This window comes from Rana temporaria, chromosome 6 (genome assembly GCF_905171775.1).
Source record: "Rana temporaria chromosome 6, aRanTem1.1, whole genome shotgun sequence".
In the NCBI taxonomy this organism is placed as follows: domain Eukaryota; kingdom Metazoa; phylum Chordata; class Amphibia; order Anura; family Ranidae; genus Rana; species Rana temporaria.
This window is the reverse complement of record NC_053494.1, coordinates 158,166,337-158,187,037: the sequence shown is the minus strand read 5'-3', so window position 1 is coordinate 158,187,037 and position 20,701 is coordinate 158,166,337. Positions and strand designations below refer to the sequence as shown.

Sequence of the window (20,701 nt, the reverse complement as noted above, 5' to 3'; positions counted from 1 at the left end):
CGCACGCGCCGTCCGTGAAAGAATTCCAGTGTGCATGCTCCGAATTAACCCGCAAGAAGCCAATGCTTTCGACATGAACGTAAATGACGCCCAGCCCTATTCGTGAATGACTTACGCAAATGATGTAAAATTTTCAAAATTCGACGCAGGAACGACGTCCATACTTAACATTGGTACGCCGCATGTACGCCTCATATAGCAGGGGTAACTTTACGCCGGGAAAAGCCTAACGTAAACGGCGTATCTGTACTGCGTTGGCCGGGCGTACGTTCGTGAATTTGTGTATCTAGCTGATTTACATATTTCTAGGCGTAAATCAGCGTATATGCCCCTAGCGGCCAGCGTAAATATGCAGTTAAGATCCGACGGCGTAAGAGACTTACGCCGGTCGGATCTAATACAAATATATGCTTAACTGATTCTAAGAATCAGGCGCATAGATACGATGGCTCAGACTCAGAGATACGACGGCGTATCTGGAGATACGCCGTCGTATCTCCTTTGAGAATCTGGGCCAAGGAGTTACTTTTCAATCACCCTGTATATTCTAAGAGGAGGTAGGAGCTGATGCTACAAAGCAGTTCATAAATCTAATGTGAATCAGATTGTAATGTGTGTTGCTATCTTTAGATTTACCATCACTTGTGTGGCGTGTGGCACTACCTGTACAATCCATACATTTTTTATCCAATCAAGTAGCTGCTCTCATTACATCCTTCTTGGTAAATCAGAGATTTTGCTGTAAAGTAATTTTTGCAAACAGATTCTAATGTGAGGCTAGCTTTCCAAAGGAACGTTAGATCAAATCTAAAGAAAATCTAACTGGTGGATTGCAAGCCTTACTATTTTTTTTTTTATTTTTTTTATGAAGTTGAGAACCTTCACAGCATGGAACATGTACAGTATGTTACAAGGGACTATAACAAAGGAACATATTACTTTACATATTCAATTATTCATTGACTGGTAATAGGAGTCAATGAAGGTGCACACAACACTGCAATCCGCTGTGCATATGCCACGCAAGACTGAGGATGCACTGGCGCACTATGACTAATACAATGTGTGAGGATCTGAAGCTCATAGAAAGGTAGAACGTGTAACTGCAGAGAGAGAATACTTTGCTATGTTTTCAGCTGCCACCAAGAACTTTGTTAAACAAGTGGGAGATGGAGGGAGGCTGATCCCTGTCCCCAGCCTCAGTGAAGCAGACAAATACCAACCACTGAGCCTGGTCATCAAGAAGAAACGCTGTTTCCTATCCAGAAAGAGCAAGTATATCTCAACCCCATTTTCGCTGAAGGATATTCTTGATGGAGACAAGGAAATTTCGGCAGGTAAATCTCTATGATTTAGATTAAAAGAACTTAAAATGTAAACATGTATACTTGTATACTGTATTATTATACAGTTCTGTATTTCTCAGCCTTATGCAGATTCCAGTTGCCCTTCTTGGGTATGTACATACAGGGGTTGACTTACTAAAGGCGGTGCAGATTCCAGTTGCCCTTCTTGGGTATGTACATACAGGGGTTGACTTACTAAAGGCGGTGCAGATTCCAGTTGCCCTTCTTGGGTATGTACATACAGGGGTTGACTTACTAAAGGCGGTGCAGATTCCAGTTGCCCTTCTTGGGTATGTACATACAGGGGTTGACTTACTAAAGGCGGTGCAGATTCCAGTTGCCCTTCTTGGGTATGTACATACAGGGGTTGACTTACTAAAGGCGGTGCAGATTCCAGTTGCCCTTCTTGGGTATGTACATACAAGGGTTGACTTACTAAAGGCGGTGCAGATTCCAGTTGCCCTTCTTGGGTATGTACATACAGGGGTTGACTTACTAAAGGCGGTTCACTTTGCAAGGGAATTTTCCCCAGAGCTTAGTGAAGGAGGCGAAGGCAGCTCTGTTGACTTGCACCATGAAATCAAGGGCACTGCTTTTTTTTTTGCATATGATTGGGTATTCTTTGCAAAGTGACATTTCACCAGGCTCTGGAGCAAATTCCCTTGAAAAGTGAGCAGCCTGTTTGCCTTTAGTAAATCATCCTCAACAGGGGCTGACTGGCAACTTTTGGCCCAGGGGGCACGTACAACCCTGAGGCCCATGGTGCAGTGACTCTACCCCCCTTCTGTTCTCTCTTCCCTGCCTCCTCCTGACCCCCATCTCAGGCTGAAGCGCTGCTCCAGGTACACTCTGCTCACTGGGCGGGTCGGGCTAAACAGCGCCTGCTGCACCGACTCCAGGTTCCCAAGCTGGCCGGCAGGGAGTGGCTGGGGGTTCCGGCAGGAGATAGGACGGCTTGGTCAGCTTGGGCGGCTTGGTGCAAAAAAGTCCAAAGTATTATTGAGTTTGTGCCCAATAACTGTCCGAAAAACGAACAAACTTAAATGACCGAATTTAATCAGATTTTTTTGTATAGTGTATGGCCAGCATTACCTTCCTACCATAAATTCTGGTGTACTAAGGCTGCTTTCACACTGAGGCCCTGTACACACGATCAGTACAAACTGATGAAAACGGACTGAAGTTCAGTTTCATCAGTCCAAACCTACCATGTGTATGGCCCATCAGACTTTAGTCCTTCAGACCAAAGTTTTAAAATCGGACTGATGGACTGATGACCGATCGGTCAAAACCGATGGTTAGTACGCAAAAGCATTGGTTCAAAACCCACGCATGCTCAGAATCAAGTCGGCGCATGCTTGGAAGCATTGAACTTCGTTTTTTTTAGCACGTCGTTGTGTTTTACGTCACCGTTTTGGACTCGATTGGATTTTGAACTGATGGTGTGTAGGCACATCAGACCATCAGACCATCAGTCCATCAGTCCATCAGACTTCAGCCTTCAGTCCATTTTCATCAGTTTGGACTGATCGTGTGTACAAGGCCTGAGGTGCTTTACAGGCGCTATAGCGCTAAAAATAGCGCCTCTCCTCTCACTCCAATGTGAAAGATTGAGGCAGGACGCTAAAAAAAGTCCTGAAAGCTGCATCTTTGCAGCACTGTAGCAGTGGTGAATACACCGCTCCTAAATCGCCCCTGCCCATTGAAATCAATGGGCAGCACTGCCGAACCGCCAGCACTGCCGAACCGCCAGCAAAGCGACGCTGCATCGGCCGATTTTAACCCTTTTTCGGCCACTGGCGTGGGTTAAAAGCACCCCACTAGCGGCCGAAAAGCGCAGCAAAAAAAGACGATAAAGTGCTGCTAAAAATAGCGACGGTTTACCGCCGCCGCCCGTCGCTGCTCACTGTGAAAGCAGCCTAAAAGTATTAGTAGAACTGTGTGTAAGGCCTCATTTAGATGTGTGGTTGAGGGGCAGTAAAGAAGCGTGGTTGAGATGCGCTTTTGCCATCCCCTAACCTCACCCCTTTTTAAGCTACAAGAGGCAGCAAGCAGCGATGTTTACATGCTGCGGTCGCATTGAACCCATGGCAATTACTACCCAACATGTAGTGATCGGTAGATGGCAAGCCCGCCGAACGCGACATAGTCAGGCGAACAGACAACCTCCAGAATTGTCCCGAAACCACGTGCAATGCACACGTTTGTCTGCAAAAATGGGTTTAAAATAGGTAATGTGGCGCATCCTCACTGCCTGTCAATTGTCTCGGAAAGCGCGATCCAAACGCGGATCATGCTTCAAAGCAAAGGTAGGTTTTCATAATTGATTGTTTCCTTGCATTTAGTTTCCAATTTAACCCAATTAAACCTGACTGGGTGTGTGCGAATAAACACAGGTTAACAATGACTGTATATTCTGTACTTCACAGGTGTAAGTTCTTACCAGCTGCTCAACTATGAAGATAAATCAGACGTGTCTTTGGACAGAAGACATGGAAATCAGATCATGAATGATGTCGGAATAAATATCTATGGATCTGATTCTCTTGCTGTTAAAGCTTCTTTTGGTGTTGTAACCAAGCATGAAGTTGAAGTCCCAACATTACTTAAAGAACTTATATCCAGGTATTGTATTATGTGACCGTCATAGGTGTGCACACAGGGTGTGCCAGGTGTGCCCAGGCACACCCTAATCACCCTGTGCAGCAAAAATTCCCCCTACTACCCTGGCTCCTCCCCTTCTCCCTACAGCACTTCTGGCTTCCCTCTTCTCTCCCGACGGCTGTTGCTGTGGTGATGTTTTAGAATGAGTGGGGGAAGGTGCCAGTAAATATGTGATTTACCAGCCCCTTCCCTTTCTGAATGAACATAGTGAGTGATCGGTAGTGCGTGAGTGAGCTTTGGGGTGCACACCCTAATGCCATAGGCTGCGCACACCTATGGTGACCGCCCAGAAATATATACCAAGCATCTCATACACAGCATGGTCTAAAGCTGGGCAAGTACTGTAAATACTGGAGCTAATTAAAATGGAACTCTTACCCATAGACAGGGCTTTTTTCAGGTGGAACTCAGTTCCACCACCTCTGGCCCAGACCCTTAGGTGTCTGCTCACCACAATCCGGCTTCTATGTTTACAAGTGACAGCTCTGCACTCTGTATGTAATGCAACCCTGATATTTAATGCCCCTTTAAGACCCTCCTAATGTTCGTGAAATGTGACTGACCACACCCACTATTTGATGTGATTTGGAGGTTGTGTGCAGCGTAGGGGTTTTGGGGGGGGGGGGGGGGGGGTCGTGGTTGAGTTCCAGCACCTATTGTTTAAGGAAAAAAAGCCCTGCCCATAGATAATGCTTGATTTAGGGCCATCATGGTGACTCCAAAACATCATGCATTTTCGTCTGAATTTCGGGGATTTACCTTCCCCCAACCACTTGTGTAAATGAGCCCTTAGTGCCTTTTATGTAATAGTCTAATTTCTGATGATTCCTACACTAATGCCGCGTACACACGATCGTTTTTCGTCATGAAAAAAAACATTGTTTTTCGGCATGTCCAAAAAACGAAATTTTTCCAACTTCATCATTAAAAATGATGTTGCCCACCCAAAGCGCGGTGACGTACAACACGTACGACCGCACTCTAAAGGGGAAGTTCTATTCGCCTTTGGGCTGCTTTTAGCTGATTCCTTGTTAGTAAAAGACGATTCGCGCTTTTTTGTCTGTTACAGCGTGATGAATGAACTTGCTTCTGGGCATGCACGGGTTTAAAACGTCGTTTTTTGCACACACATAGATTTTTGGATCTGCGTAATCGATGTGATTTACGATCCGCCAGCGCAATTTTGCGAGGCTAGTGCAGTATTCACAAAGCTCTTACCTCCAAACTTGCGCCGGCGGATGTAACTCCCCCGGCGGAATTCAAATTCCGCGGCTAGGGGGAGTGTACAATTTAAATCAGGCGCGTCCCCACACCGATTTAACTGCGCATGCGCCGCCGGCGAAATTTCCCAACGCGCATGCTCCAAATGACGTCGATAGGACGTCATTGTTTTTGGCGTTAACGTAAATTAAGGCCATCCGTATTCGCGACCGAGTTACGCAAACGATGTAAAAATTCAAAACTCAGCGCGGGAACGACAGCCATACTTAACATTAGCTACCCCTCATATAGCAGGGGTAACTATCCGCCAGAAAAAGCCGAACGCAAACTACGTAAAAAAAAGAAGCGACGGGCAGGCGTTCGTTTCTGAATCGGCGTATCTCCTCATTTGCATATTCGTCGCGAGTAAAAGACAAAACGCCACCTAGCGGACAGCAGAAGATTGCAGCCTAAAATCTGACGGTGTAAGTCACTTACACCAGTCGGATCTAAGGGAGATCTATGCGTAACTGATTCTTATGAATCAGTCGCATAGATCCGACCGTCGGATCTCAGAGATTCGACAGCGTATCAGGAGATACGCCGTCGTATCTCTTTGTGAATCTGGCCCAATCATTTTTTACAACCCGAAAAAAATAATAATTTTTGGGTCGTTTTTCAGAAGCCGAAAAACGATGTGAAGCCCACACACGATGATTTTAAATGATGTTTTTAAAAACGTTTTTTTTCATGCCGAAAAATGATCGTGTGTACGCAGCATTACACTTTACTGAGTAAAAAAGCTGGAGCTTTTTCAATTTATTTAATGCATGTTACATGTTTTGTAATGCTGTTTTTTACAGGCATTGTTATTTGACTATCATACCCAATTTAAAATTGTATTACTTTATAGGGCAAATGAATGCAATCATATAAAATTATGTCAAATATTGCTCTGCTTGTATTATTAGCACTTAGTTTAACTTCATAGACAGGAGCGTTACTGTGTACTCCAGTGACATCTGCTGGGAGAACCAAAGTACTGCTTTACAAGGATCTACTGTTACACTCCAAAGTTACAATTCCTCAGTTACTGAGACCTTTAGGTCTAAGTCCAATCAAAAAAAAGGAAATTAGGGAGAATTCATTCTTTCTGTCCATGTAGCAAATGTAAGATGTAATGAATTTTTTTTCCAATGTCAGAGTGACAGAAGTTTTAACGTATTCCCACTCTAAGGCCCCTTTCACACTGAGGAGTTTTTCAGGCGGTACATCGCTCAAAATAGCGCTGCTATACCGCCTGAAAAACTCCTGCCCAGCCTTCTCAATGTAAAAACCTGAGGGCTTTCACACTGAGGCGGGAGAGAAAAAAATCTCCTGCAAGCAGCATCTTTGGAGCGGTGAGAGGAGTGGTATACAACCGCTCCTTCACATTTAAAACAATGGGAAACAGCGGTATTAATGCAGAGGCGCATTGCAGGTGGTATTAACCCTTTATCGGCCACTAGCGGGGTTAATACCGCACCGCTAGCGGCCGAATCCCACGGCAATTCTGATGGTATAGCGCCGCTATTTTTAGCGGCACTATACCGCCACCGCGCCTCCCGCCCCAGTGTGAAAGGGGCCTAATAAGGAATAGAAAATAAAAAATGTAGCTGGATATGGGCTTTAAGGCCCCTTTCATACTGGGGCGGGAGGCGCGGTGGCGCTATACAGTCGGAATTGCCGCGGGATTCGGCCGCTAGCGGTGCGGTATTAACCCCCGCTAGCGGCAGAGGCGCATTGCGGGCGGTATTACAGCGGTTTCCCATTGTTTTAAATGGGAAGGAGCGGTATACATACCGCTCCTCTCACCGCTCCAAAGATGCTGCTGACAGGAGATTTTTTTCTCTCCTGCCAGCGCATCGCCTCAGTGTGAAAGCCCTCGGGCTTCCACATTGAGAAGGCTGGGCAGGAGTTTTTCAGGCGGTATAGCAGCACTATTTTTAGCGCTGTACCGCCTGAAAAACTCCTCAGTGTGAAAGGGGCCTTATAATTGCTCCTATTGGTCTGCCCCTGCACATGTACTTGGTGAACTTACTGAACAGTGAACTTCTCATTGTACTGAGCCACATCTAACTGACCACAGACTGCAGCATATACAGTGCCTTGAAAAAGTATTTATTTGGCAGAGCTTCCACGGTTCAAAAATTTGATTATTGATTTTAGTGAAATGATATTTATTAGTTTTCTGTTTACCGTTATAGAACTATTGACTTAGAACATTGCTTAGTTCGTCAAGCAAGAGAAAATGGCAAGGAGGTTTTATGTGTTGTCATGGAAAGTATCCGCACAACGCGTCAGTGTGCTCTGACTGTCCATGCTGGTATGCGGGGAGAAGCTATGAGAGTAAGTTTAAGAGCCTTCTGTGTATAAAAAAAATTACATTGATAGAATACCCAGTTGAATTACATATTCGTTTTCACCACAAATGATAAAACTTCCATCAGTTTGGATGTAATATGCTGTGATGCATCTTTGAAGTTTGGAGCATTTTTTGGAAAATGCTTTAAGGTCACTAGATGGCTTGAGACTTCTTTACATTTTTCTAAGCTCGGTATAGAGCATTGTAGATTCCTGTTTGTAAAATTACTGATTTTTCATCTGACTAAACATTAAGGCCCAGATTCTCAAAGGGCTTACGACGGCGCAACGCAATGTACGCAGTCTTAATCTGGCCCGTCGTATCTATGCGACTGATTCTTAGAATCAGTTACGCATAGATATCCATTAGATCCGACAGGCGTAAGGCTCTTACGCTGTCGGATCTTAAATGCATTTTTTTTTTCGCCGCTAGGTGTCGCCTCCATCGTTTTCCCCGTCGAGTATGCAAATTAGCAAAATATGCGAATTCCCGAACGTACGCGCGGTCGACGCAGGGAAGTTACAACGTTTACGTTAGATTTGCGACGCGTAAAGTTGCCCCTGCTATATGAGGGGCAACCAATGTTAAGTATGGCTGTAGTTCCCGCGTCGAAATTAAAAAATGTATGTTGTTTGCGTAAGTCGTCCGTGAATGGGGCTGGACGCCATTTACGTTCACTTCGAAACCAATGACGTCCTTGCGACGTCATTTAGCGCAATGCACGTCGGGAAATTTTGGGGACGGCGCATGCGCATTACGTCCGGCGCGGAACGCGCCTAATTTAAATGCTCCACGCCCCCTACCCGGCTCATTTGAATTAGGCGGGCTTGCGCCGGGGGATTTACGCTACGCCGCCGCAACTTTACAGGCAAGTTCTTTGTGAATAAAGCACTTGCCTGTAAAACTTGCGGCGGCGTAACGTAAAGCAGATACATTACGCCCGCACAGTTTTACGCCCAGATACGAGAATCTGGGCCTAAAAGGCAATGTGCAGTCACCTTTAAACTTCAACTGTAAAAAGTCTTAGCTTTTTGAGTCAGAATACTAAACTTGAGGGTACCTCAGTAGTTGTATAGGCATACAAATGTCAAATTACTTAAGCTTTGGAATCAGAAGTAGTAGGTCAAGTCAGCACTGATGGAGTTGGGTGAATGCCAGTATGTTGGAGTCACCACCTTATTTCTGTGAACTTCAGCACCAAGAGCCATATAAGGGAGTCTCTTGTATACCATAGTAATGACTAGAGTTGGGCGAACAGTTCGAGCAGAGCAAAAGTTTGGCCTGAACATCGCCTGTTCGCCCGTTCGGCGAACACCTGAATTTGCGAGGGCCCACCGAGCGCCCCACAATGCACTGTGCACTGCATGGTGTATTCTAAGCCCTGATTGGGCAAACCTTTGCCCAATCAGGGCACAGTGAATAGCTGGTTGTTAGATAGTGGGCCAGGAAGCCGGCCGCAGTGTCCTTAGCAACTGATGAGTCATCAGCTGTCAATGGACTTCCCCACTGATAGCTGAATGAAAAAAAAATATAATTGCCGGTAATAAAAATATATTTTTTTAAAAGGCGTGGGGTCCCCCCCCCAATCAATACCAGGCACTTAGGTCTGGTATGGATTTTAAGGGGAACCCCCATGCCAAAATGTTTTAAAAAATGGCGTGGGGTCCCAAAAGGCCTGGTCTGGATTGGGGGGACCCACACACGTTTTTTTTTAAACGTTTTTTATTGCCAGCAATTATATTTTTCATTGTTTTTTCTTTATAAATATCAGTTCTGCCGCAGCAGGTTCTATGCACGTTACATATGTGCCACTTAACAGGCAGAATAAGACCTCCAGGCACTATATTTAAAGTGGTTTTCCATTTTTATTGTTTCACTTTAAGCATCATTAAAACTACTTCTGCAAAAAACGATCTTTTAAAAAAATTGTGCTGAAAAAAATGAAGTTCAATGCTTCCGAGCATGCGTCGACTTAATTCTGAGTGTGGATTTTTAACCGATGGATTTCCCCACAGACGATCATTTTTTTTCTATCGTTTTTTTAACCATAACATTTCTTTAAAACAGGTTCTGTTTTTTTTCACCGATGGGAAAAAAACTGATGGGGCCCACACACGATAGGTTCGTCCCATGAAAACGGTTCAATGGTCCGTTTTCATCAGACGAACCAATCATGTGTACAGGGCATAAGACTATATAAATGTATCTACTCTTTATTATATTAAATAATTGCCTCTGGTTTTGATTATTACTGTTTTTAGTAATAACTTAAAGCGGAGTTCCGGCCACAATTTCACTTTTTAAATATAAATACCCCTGTAATACACAAGCTTAATGTATTCTAGTAAAGTTAGTCTGTAAACTAAGGTCTGTTTTGTTAGGTTGTTACAGCATTTAGACACTTTATAAAATAGAAATTGACTGGGGCCATCTTAAGTGTGGGCATCATGAAGCCAGACTGTATGACTTCCTGGATTTCAGCATTGCAGATCTCGCACATGCTCAGTGCTGCACAAGCAGTGTCAGATGAGGTTTCAGCTCCTGTGCTGTCCAAGTCACATGATTCTTTGAGACTGGGGAGTGCACAGACTCCTGGAAAGTTACACCCACTACATTCCCAGGAGTCTGTGCGGTGTAGGTTAGGAAGCATTAAGCACCTAGGTGCAGGAAGTGGGAAGATTAACTATTCTGCCTAGCAACAACACTTTGAAGGCATCTAAAAAAAAAAAATTTTTTCGTAAAGGACTAATGACATTTTTTTAAAACTACTGATGTAATGTTATATTTATGGGTGGAACTCCACTTTAAGACTTAAGCTGTGAAGGGCAGATGCAGACCGACACGGGACCCACTCACACTCCTGTAACAGTCTGAAAAGGAGCGTTTTTTTTTTTTTGTTTTGGAGAAGGCTAAAATTATCACTTTTGACGCTTTGCAACCGCACCTTAAACGCACCATAAAAGCCTTAGACGCATTTACAATGCGTTTACAGTGCACTAGTTGTGCATTTCAATAGCATTGAATGGAGGCAGTGGCAAAGCGTCAATAACTGCCAAACTCTTTGCCTCACCACAATGCTAACACTGTAGTGTGAACACCTCCATCCGCTCCCAATTTTAAAAATTTTTAGTGGCATTGATAGGCGCTCGGGAAGCGTTCAAAGAAAGGCGACTTAACCACTTATTTTAAATGCCTGTGTGAAAGAGCCCTAAGATCGCCTTGTTATAACAGCATTTATGTTTTCCGATGTAATATATCCTATCATCTAAAATAACTTTATTTTTTATTTTCAGTTTCATTTAATTGATGACAAAAACCATAAAGGACGTGACAAAGCTATTGTATTCCCAGCCCATACAACCATAGCGTTTAGTATTTTTGATCTTTACATTCATCTGGATGGCCATTTTGGTAAGCTGTATATCCATCAGTATAACTTATATGTATGGATTAAAACTAAGATTGTTTTGTGCCATGTTATGAAATTATATATTCAAAAGAAAATGGTCTGGTGTTGCCAGTGACACACCTCCATCCCCAAATTAAAGGCAACAAAGATAAGATGCACTTCTTCAGCAGGTTAGCCTTTTATGAGGAGGGTGAGCAAACAGGTAGGCTGCTAGCCAAGATTGTGCAATCAAACCAGGCTTCCCCAGCTGTAGGGGCTCTACGTACCCCTCGGGAAAGGGTGGTGAATGACCCGAATCTTATTATGCAGGAACTGGTGGAGTTTTACTTATATCGCTCTAGGCAGGATAACACAACAGAGGAACTGCAGGATTTTCTGCACGGGATCGAGCTACCCTGTCTGTCGGCCTCCCAGAGGCAGATCTTAGATTCCCCCATAACAGAAAAGGAGTTGCAATGTGCGGTCAACTCCTTTCCAAATTCCAAAGCCCCTGGAGATGACGAGCTCCCAATTGAGGCGTTTAAGCAGTACGGGGAAGTGATACTACCCTATCTTCTCAAGGTGTTTAATGCAACCAGGGAGAACCAGACTCTCCCTGCCTCCATGATCAAAGCTAACATTGTCCTACTGTTAAAACCCAGGAAGGACCCTCTAGACCCAAGCTTGTACAGGCCCATATCCCTTTTGCAGGTGGATATTAAGATTCTGGCCAAAGTGTTGGCCATGAAATTTAATAAAGCCATATCATCGATTATACATCCGGACCAAGCAGGATTTATTCCTGAGAGGTCCACCTCGATTAATTTGCGCAGGCTCTTCCTCAACATACAGTCTCAAGCAGATAATATAGGGAATAGGGCCCTCCTGTCCCTGGACACTCATAAGGCCTTCGATTGCAAAGAATGCCAATACCTGTGGGCCACTATGTATAAATTTGGGTTTGGTTCCACCTACCTATCATGGGTGAAATTATTATACAGCAACCCGCAGGCGGCCACTAGAGAGGCAGGACGTGTCTCCATGCCTTTTCCTTTACATAGAGGCACACGACAGGACTGCCCTCTATCCCCTCTTTTGTTCGCCATTGCCATTGAGCCACTTGCTGCCTTGATCCGCTCCAACCCCTTTGTTAGGACCTGGGCTTGAACCTGGGACCTCTGGTGTGTCTGGTAGTGACTCTGCCTGCTGAGCCACCTGGAATGCTGGACAGCTCCTTGGACAGTTCTTCGGATAGTTCCTTGAATGATCTTGTCTTGAATCTTGTTTGCCTTGAACCTTGAACCCTTTGCTCCTCCCATGAACTTCCTATAAAAGCCATGTCCCTGCACTTCCTGGTTGCCAGAATATTGTGCCTTCACCAGCCAATATCTTGCTCCTGTCTCTCTTGCCGCTGACTGATCTTTGCTACCATTCGCTACCGACTTTTGGCTCGTCCCCCGACTACGCTTCTGCTTGATCCCTACCTGTTATATCTGCTTCCGGACCCTGGGCTTGCTCTCCTTCTGGTGGGGCTATCCTGAGGACCACGCAGCAAAGCCCATCTCCACCATCAGGAGCTCTGGTGAATACCGGTTAGTGCTTAGACCCTGCGCCTCAGGTGAACCCATGTCATCAACCAGGGTGACCTGTGTGAATATCCGCTCTGCTGCTATAGCTACTGGCCTCTGAGCCTGACTCCAGACCGTGACACCCTTAATTTGTGGCTTCAAATATGGTAAGATGCAGGAAAAACTCATGCTCTATGCCGACGACACCATTTTACTTCTGGGGGAGACATCAGATTTCCTGAGAGAGGCTACGGCAGTCATCACCAAGTTTGGCACATTTTCGGGTTTGGTGATCAACTGGATCAAATCCTCGATCTTATTGCTAGACTCCTCGGCTTCCTGGTTCCCTACTGCGCATGCGGGAGTCGCAGAAGACAGCGGGGGGGGGGAACAGAGTAGGCGCCGGAAGTGGCAAAGTGTCACCTCAATCGCCGAGGCGACCTATGCCCGGAAGTGGTAGCAAATACTTATATTACACAGGTATCTTCTCCCTCCTCCCCCTGAAAGGTGTCAAATGTGACACCGGAGGGGGGAGGATTCCAAAAAGTGGAAGTTCCATTTTTGAGTGAACCTCATAAAATGTTTTTTATGCCACAGCTCCTCTACATCCTGCACAATACCCACATGGTTGTCCCACTTAAAACTTTTTGCATCATAAATTCGCTGTTTCGCTCCTTTATCTGGCTTAATAATCCTCAGAGGGTCAAGCTCGAGCAACTGCAAAAACCAAAGGAGAGTGGGGGTCTCGCTTTACCTAACCTTTGGCTTTGCCCACGGAACCGGCCGGTGGGGACAGAGGACACGACCACAGCTTTGATGCACCATGTCATGGGGACATACAGTGTGGCCACAGACTTGGAGGCTCTGGCCTACGCTAAATCCAACAATCTTTTTCCCACCTTCGTGTTGATGCAGAAGGTTTGGAACAAGGCCAGACAGCTGCAAGATGTTATAGGATTCACAGATCATAGTCACTATCTGGGACAATGGGCATTTGCAGTGTGGTACTTACAGTGTGGTATGTTGGAGGCAGTACGGGGTCACACACTTGGTACACATCTTCTCCAACGGCAAACTGCGCTCCTTTTCATCTTTACAGACAGAATTCAACCTCCTTAAATCAATATATTTCCCATACCTACGGCTACATCACCTCCAGGCGCAATTGTAGGGGTCTCTGTGGGCCCTGTTCCCAACCCCCATCTTTCATTATATGACAGAGGTTTCTCATTTTAAGGGATTTATATCCGGTGTTATGCCATGCTTGCGTCCACATGCTTTGAATTGCTTTTCTCACAATCCTGCGAGCTGTTCTGTCTGATATTTTTCTTGGTCTTTCAGATCTTGCTTTAACTTCCACTGTTCCTGATGACTGCCATTTCTTAATTACATTCCGAACAGAGGATATTGACATCTGAAAATGCTTTGCTATCTTCTTATAGCCTTCTCCAGCTTTGTGAGCGTCAACTATTTTCAGTTTTCTAGACAACTGCTTAGAAGAACCCATGGTGCTGATTGTTGGGGCAAGGTCAGATGAGTCTGGGCATTTAAAACCTTTGAGATTGACATCACCTTGTCTTCCCAGACGATGATTGAGAACAATCCATGACACTGGCAGGTCTCAGCTTTGCAAAGGGGGCAGTACAAGATATTAACTCTGCAGGGTGCCCTAACTTTTGCAGATGCCATTTTTTTGTTTTCTGTAATTTTGAAAGTGTAAATGATGGAAATAAAATCGAACTTTTTTTGACATATTATAAGAATGTCTAACCTGTAATTTAATGCCTTTTGGAGATTTTTCCATCTTTCCTTGGCTTCGTTATGCACATTAATACAAATTTTTACCTGGGGTGCCCAAACTTTCGATCCCCACTGTAAGCACCCATTTTCTCTAATGGTATAATGCATCTTACCTATCACTCTGTTACCCGCATATCCCCAAGTAAACAGACAAGATCACCATTCCTTACGTCCTCATTACCATGCTCTTCTGCCCTCTATCCAGCACAGCACTTGGTTTTTATTCAAGCACAACAAAAGCATTGACAAACAGGAAGTGATGGCTCCAACAGCCAATTGCTTCCTCCATGGGAAATGACATCACAGGAAATGACCTCACAGGATATGAATGTCAACACAGGAAATCCTTTCAACAGGATGAATAATGGCTAGGGGAGTCTTATGGGCGTGTCTGGGCAGGGACAGTGTGTATGTTTTACACATGGATGCTCTCCCTGACCATAACAATTCAAAAGCTCCCGTTTTACCGATGGTATGAATCCTTATTCTGCGTTGTTCAGAGAACAACGCATACTGGGATTATACTACGATTCCTGCTGATGGGAGATTATCTGCAGGTGTACGCTACTCGCCCTGCCACGTGTTGATAGGGCACACAGAGACACACGAGCGTACATCCCCTAACTGATAATGTCTTTGCAGAGTGAACACATCCCCCTCAGACGAACGTCTGTGCATCACACAGGGGCCCTTTTGCTGGCGGACATATCCCCACTCTGCAAACACCTCTCCCCAACCTCAGGAAGTTTTTCACTACCAGACGGGACTCAACCAGCGTCAGTCTTCCCCAGTCAGAGTGGGCTGCGGGAGTACTAACACTGGGAGACACCATGACAATACATATTAAATACATCTTCATAAAATTTCCACAACAACTGATGTTTACTTTTGAGACAAAAAAATATAACATTTTAAATTTATATAGAATATAAAAAAAAAAGATTCCAGGACTACACCGGAAAAGAAATTTCTAAACTAAAGCATCAAAAGCTGAGGATGACTATCCTTCTGCAAATTGGGGGCCTCCATTTGTAATGCTAATCCAGGAACAGTATATATATTGACCCTAAATGACCCTACTCTGGGTGCATCTGTAACCCTAATAAGCTTTAAGAACTTGGAACGTACCTGTAACCCATTAATCGTAAACGATTTTGGGAACAGCAGATGATAAGGCTATTGTAATTAAAATCTAAAATGTAATAGTTTCAGTTAAAAAACTGAACTCTAGCATGTAAAAAATAAGAATGTTACTCTGTACCAGAAGAATATGATTGTGAAATGAAATACATTTTTTCCTTCTTTCCAGAACTATGTGTATCATCTGCATCAAGAGGTGGATTTGAGAAGGTACGCACAAGATCATTCTCATTCAATGCCCTGAGGAACCGTTTATATCGAACAGGCATCTTATTTACCGGTAAGTCATATATGTGCTGCCAAAATTCCAAATGTAACCTATATAAGGCTCTATTCACACTAATGCGTTTTTTGATGCATTTTGCAGAAATGCAGGGAAATTTTTAACATGGGTTCCTATAGAACATGTTCACATCAATGGATTTTTGTGCCTCTGCACAAGGCTGGGGACTTTTTCCCCAGCAAAATGCAGCATTTTTCATGTAATAGACTTCAATGGACCCGCATCCAAAACGCAAGTACCACGTTTTACTGCGATTTTGGCGTTTTTTTTTTTTTTTTTTTTTTTACAGCTGGTTGCTAAGGCGGGGGCTGGGAAGCTGATGAGTCATCAGCTGTCAGCAGGCTTCCATGGTGAATGTAAAAAAAAAAAAAAAACGTGGAAAAAAAGCAGCGTGGGGGTCCCCCGCAGATTCGGAGAGGACTCCCCCACGGCAAAATAAAAAAAAGTTGCGTTGGTGTCCCCCCCAAAATCCATACCAGACTCTTATCCGAGCATGCAGCCTGGCCGGCCAGGAAAGGGAAAGGACGAGCAAGAGCCCCCCCTCCTGAACCATACCAGGCCGCATGCCGTGAACATGGGGGGGATTAATACTTTGGGGCACCCCAAAGCATCTTCCCCCCATGTTGATGGGGATAATGGCCTCTTCCCGGCAACCCGTGCTTGGTGGTTGTCGGGGTCTGTGGGCAGAGGGATTATTGGAATCTGGAAGCCCCCTTTAACAAGGGGGCCCCCAGATCCTGGCCTCCCCCCATGTAAATGAGTAATGGGGTACATTTTACCCCTACCCATTCACCAAAAAAAATGTAGTGTAGTGTTAAAAAATACAGTTGACAGTTTTTGACAAGTCTTTTATTAAAAATATCTTCTTCTTCCCCACTTCTTCCTCTGGTCTTCCCCCATGTTCTCCCGCATCTTCCTTCTCCGGGTTTCTCCTTCTCCCACTTCTTCTTCCACTCTTCTTCTTTCTTCTGTCTTTTTTGTCTGGTGTTCTTCTTCCTCTGCTGCCGCTCCCCCCAACGACCCTCCTCCGATGCTGCGTCCCGCTGATCTGTCCTTGCTGATGTCAAGCATTTCTTTGATAACAATGGGGGTATGGTCATTGGATTACATCATTTGGAGGCCCCCGCCCCCTTGTGACATCACTGCCTGGGGCATGATGGGTCCATGACATCACAAGGGGCGGGGCCTCCGGATTTTGTAGTCCGATTGCCACGCTCCCATTGTTATCTAAGAAATGCTTGACATCGGCGTGGACAGATTGGCAGGACGCAGCATCGGAGGAGAGTGGTCGCCGGGATCGGCGGCAGAGGAAGAAGAACACTGGTCAAAGAAGACAGAGGAAAGAAGAAGAGCAGAAGAAGAAGCAGGAGAAGCCGGGAGGAGGAAGACGCGGGGGAAGATGGGGTATTTTTTAACACTACACTACTCTTTTTTTGGTGAATGGGTAGGGGTATAATGTACCCCATACTCATTCACATAGGGGGAGGCCTGGATCTGGGGTGTGGCTGCCTTCTCCACTCCTCCTACAAACTCCTTCCCTTAGACGGCTGACCCCCCAGCTGAAGAAGAAAGAGGAGGATAGACCACAGCAGTCCAGGAATCTTCATCACCTGACATGCTGTAAGTGACTGAGCAGTGCACATTGTCACTACATGCAGACCTAACCTGTCTCTATATACCGCCCTAACCTGTCTCTATATACCACCCTAACCTGTCTCTATATACCACCCTAACCTATCTCTATATACCACCCTAACCTGTATTTATATACCACCCTAACCTGGCACTATATACCACCCTAACCTGTCTCTATATACCACCCTAACCTGGCACTACTGTATATACCACCTTAACTTGGCTCTATATACCACCCTAACTTGGCTCTATATACCACCCTAACCTGGCTCTATATACCACCCTAACCTGGCTCTATATACCACCCTAACCTGGCTCTATATACCACCCTAACCTGGCTCTATAAACCACCCTAACCTGGCACTATATACTACCCTAATTTGGCTCTATATCACCTAACCTGGGTCTATATTACCCAAACCTGGGTCTATACAACCCTAACCTGGCACTATATATGACCCTAACCTGGCTCTATATCACCCTAACCTGGCACTATATACCACCCTAACCTGGCCTTATATACCACCTTAACCTGGCTCTATATAACCTAACCTGGCACTATATCACCTAACCAGCCAGTATACTACCCTAACGTCACTTGACATCTACGTGTGGTGCGCGGCTTGCCTGCCCGCCTGGAGGGGGTGCCAGATATAGGATCCCCCCTGGGTGCCAAATGTGCTATGTACGCCTCTGTTGGTTAGTGAAGGGATAAAGGTTATACTAATAGAGAGGGACTACACAAAGGGGCCAGAAATAGTAATTCACTTTTTTTATTTTTTTATGTAGCAGCATATTCAGCATTAAAAGCAGATTATAGAACTGCTACCACTGGGAGTCTACATGTTCCTTTAACAATATTTTACAGCTACAGAGCCTTAAAGTATAACTAAAGGCAAAACTTTTTTTTGGATAGAGTGCAGAGGGATTAGAACTCCTGTTGCTGTCTGTGTCCCCGTTAGGGAAATTTGCCCTCTCTATTTGTCCTGTTTACTATTATCATTGAAAGTGAAAGAAAACCCAAATTTTGGGTTGTCCCCAGAAAGATCATAGAGGTGAAACCTTCCATTAGGGACACTAGTTCTTGTGACCTGGGGGTCCTCAAGGAATTTCTTTAGTTTGCAGGCATTACCTCTCACTTACTGTTTGGCTATGGGACAAGAAGTGAAGGGAAATCTCCGCAATGGGATAGGGGTTAAAACCCTTCCCTGTTCTATCCAAAATTAAAAAAAATGTTTTGCCTATAGTTCTACTTTAATATGCAGAAATCCATTGATGTCCACATTTACATTATAGTATCAGCTTTTGGTTTTCAGTATCAGTATCAGTATAGTTTAGAAGACAGTAAAATGTATATTTATATGACATTGGGCACTAATTTTGAATATAATAGTAAGATATTTATTGTTGAACAGGAAAAAGGACAATGGACATCATGGTTAACTCAGACTCGTACTATGATGACATATTTTCTGACTACTATGACAAGGCTGCCAGCATGACTGACATCTCTACCACCTACATGAGAGAAGGCACTCATACTCGTGTAAACCTGCTGAATAATAACATCCCCAAGGGACCCTGTGCCTTGTGCGGAATGGGCAACTCCAAAAGAGAGACAGTTTACGGCTGCTTTGAGTGTTCTTTTAATGGGCAAAAGTACGTCAGGCTCCATGCAGTTCCTTGCTTTGATCTCTGGCATAAAAGGCTTAAGTGAAAGATGCATGTGACACAATGGTGCTTCTTGGTTATAACTCAGGTATAACGGTGCCACAGACCTCATCTCATATATACAAAGTGGACTCTGACCTAAAAGACTGGTTTAAAAGTAACTTGTTTGTCTCAGAACAAAGCTATGTAATGAATAGTAACTCTACAGGCCAATAACCAGTGTCAAATGTATTCAAATGTCAAATCATGCAAAAATACATAGAAGGCCTGTTTCACACAGGCTTAAGCTTGTATAAGAGCAGTGTGAACATCAAACTTTGACAAAGCATTTGCAGAGCTTTCACCAAGTTTTGTTGAAGCTTTTAAAGCACCTTTCAACTCCAGTCTGCATATGTTGAACAGAAATCCTAAAGGAGCCTTGCTGAGCTGAATCGCCTCCTTGGAAAACTGGAGGTTGTTTTGAAGGTTCTCCTGGACCTGGAGGGATGGCGGAGTGAGTGGAATCTTCTGTTTCCCCATCTCCTTACCTCCCTCCTCTCCCTCCCCCCCCTCCTTTTTGTTTCCAACTTTCTCTTTTCTTCCACTTTTCTCCTCTTTCTTTTCGTCTTCTTCCCCTTGTGCTACCTTCTTTGTTTCTTCATGCTGACGGTGTATGATTTCTTTGCCATTTTTCAGAGAATATGAATGATAATACGAAAACATTTCTTTCACTTATGGTTAGTGTTTGGCTGAAGCCATTTATTATCAATCAACTGTGTTTACTCTTTTTAAATTGTAATCACAACAGAAACTACCCAAATGACCAAAAGTTTACTTACCCTGGTGATTTTGGCCTGATAACATGCACACAAGTTGATACAAAGGGGTTTAAATGGCCAACTATTCTCACCTGTGATCTGTTTGCTTGTAAAGTGTGTGTGTATAACAATTCAATGAGTTTCTGGACTCCTGACAGACCCTTGCATCTTTCATCCAGTGGTGCACTGACGTTTTTGGATTCTGAGTCATTCTGAATCCTGGCCGTGTGTATGCTCCATCGACACTGCTTTGCAGTGTTTCTCATAGGAAAGTATGAGTAAATCTGGTGGAAAAAAAAAACCGCTGGGAATCCCGACAGGAAAATAGAGAGCAGGTTCTCTATTTTTTTCCACCGAGATTCCCGGCTGTTTTCCTGTCGGGAAAACTGTGAGGAAGCATACACACGTCCAGTTTTCCCGGCCAAAAGCTCTCTTGACAGTTTTCCTGGCAAGACAACCAGTCTTGTGTATGGGCTATAGACTTTTATAGAGTTGAGTTTAGGACAAAAAAACACAAGTTTGGAGCTGCTAGTGTACATAAAGCCTAAAAGCTTCAACAAACCTTGCTGAAAGCTCTGCAAATGCTTTGCCAAAGCTGTGTGTTCACACGCTGAAGCATGTGTGAAACAGGCCATAGGCTCCATGCACACTGGGCTTAAAAAAAATCCAGTTTCCTTGGCAGGAAAAAAAACGCTCAGATAGAATGTTTTTTTTTTGTACAAAGTTTAGACGCATTTAGGAGAGTTTTGCGTTTTTTTCCTGCCAGAAAGCTCCAATCAGAAACGCAAACTAGAAGGTTTTTTTT

General features: G+C 44.4%; 1 protein-coding gene across 1 annotated transcript; it reads left to right on the top strand.

The window, feature by feature from the left end:
* Positions 1–925: 925 nt before the first annotated feature.
* PJVK (pejvakin) lies at positions 926–19,829 on the top strand. The gene is made up of 6 exons (XM_040355620.1): positions 926–1,337; positions 3,776–3,971; positions 7,457–7,598; positions 10,908–11,025; positions 15,680–15,790; positions 18,844–19,829. The coding sequence occupies exons 1-6, from the start codon at positions 1,127–1,129 to the stop codon at positions 19,143–19,145; spliced, it is 1,080 nt and encodes a 359-aa protein (XP_040211554.1). The 5' UTR covers positions 926–1,126; the 3' UTR covers positions 19,146–19,829.
* Positions 19,830–20,701: the final 872 nt, after the last annotated feature.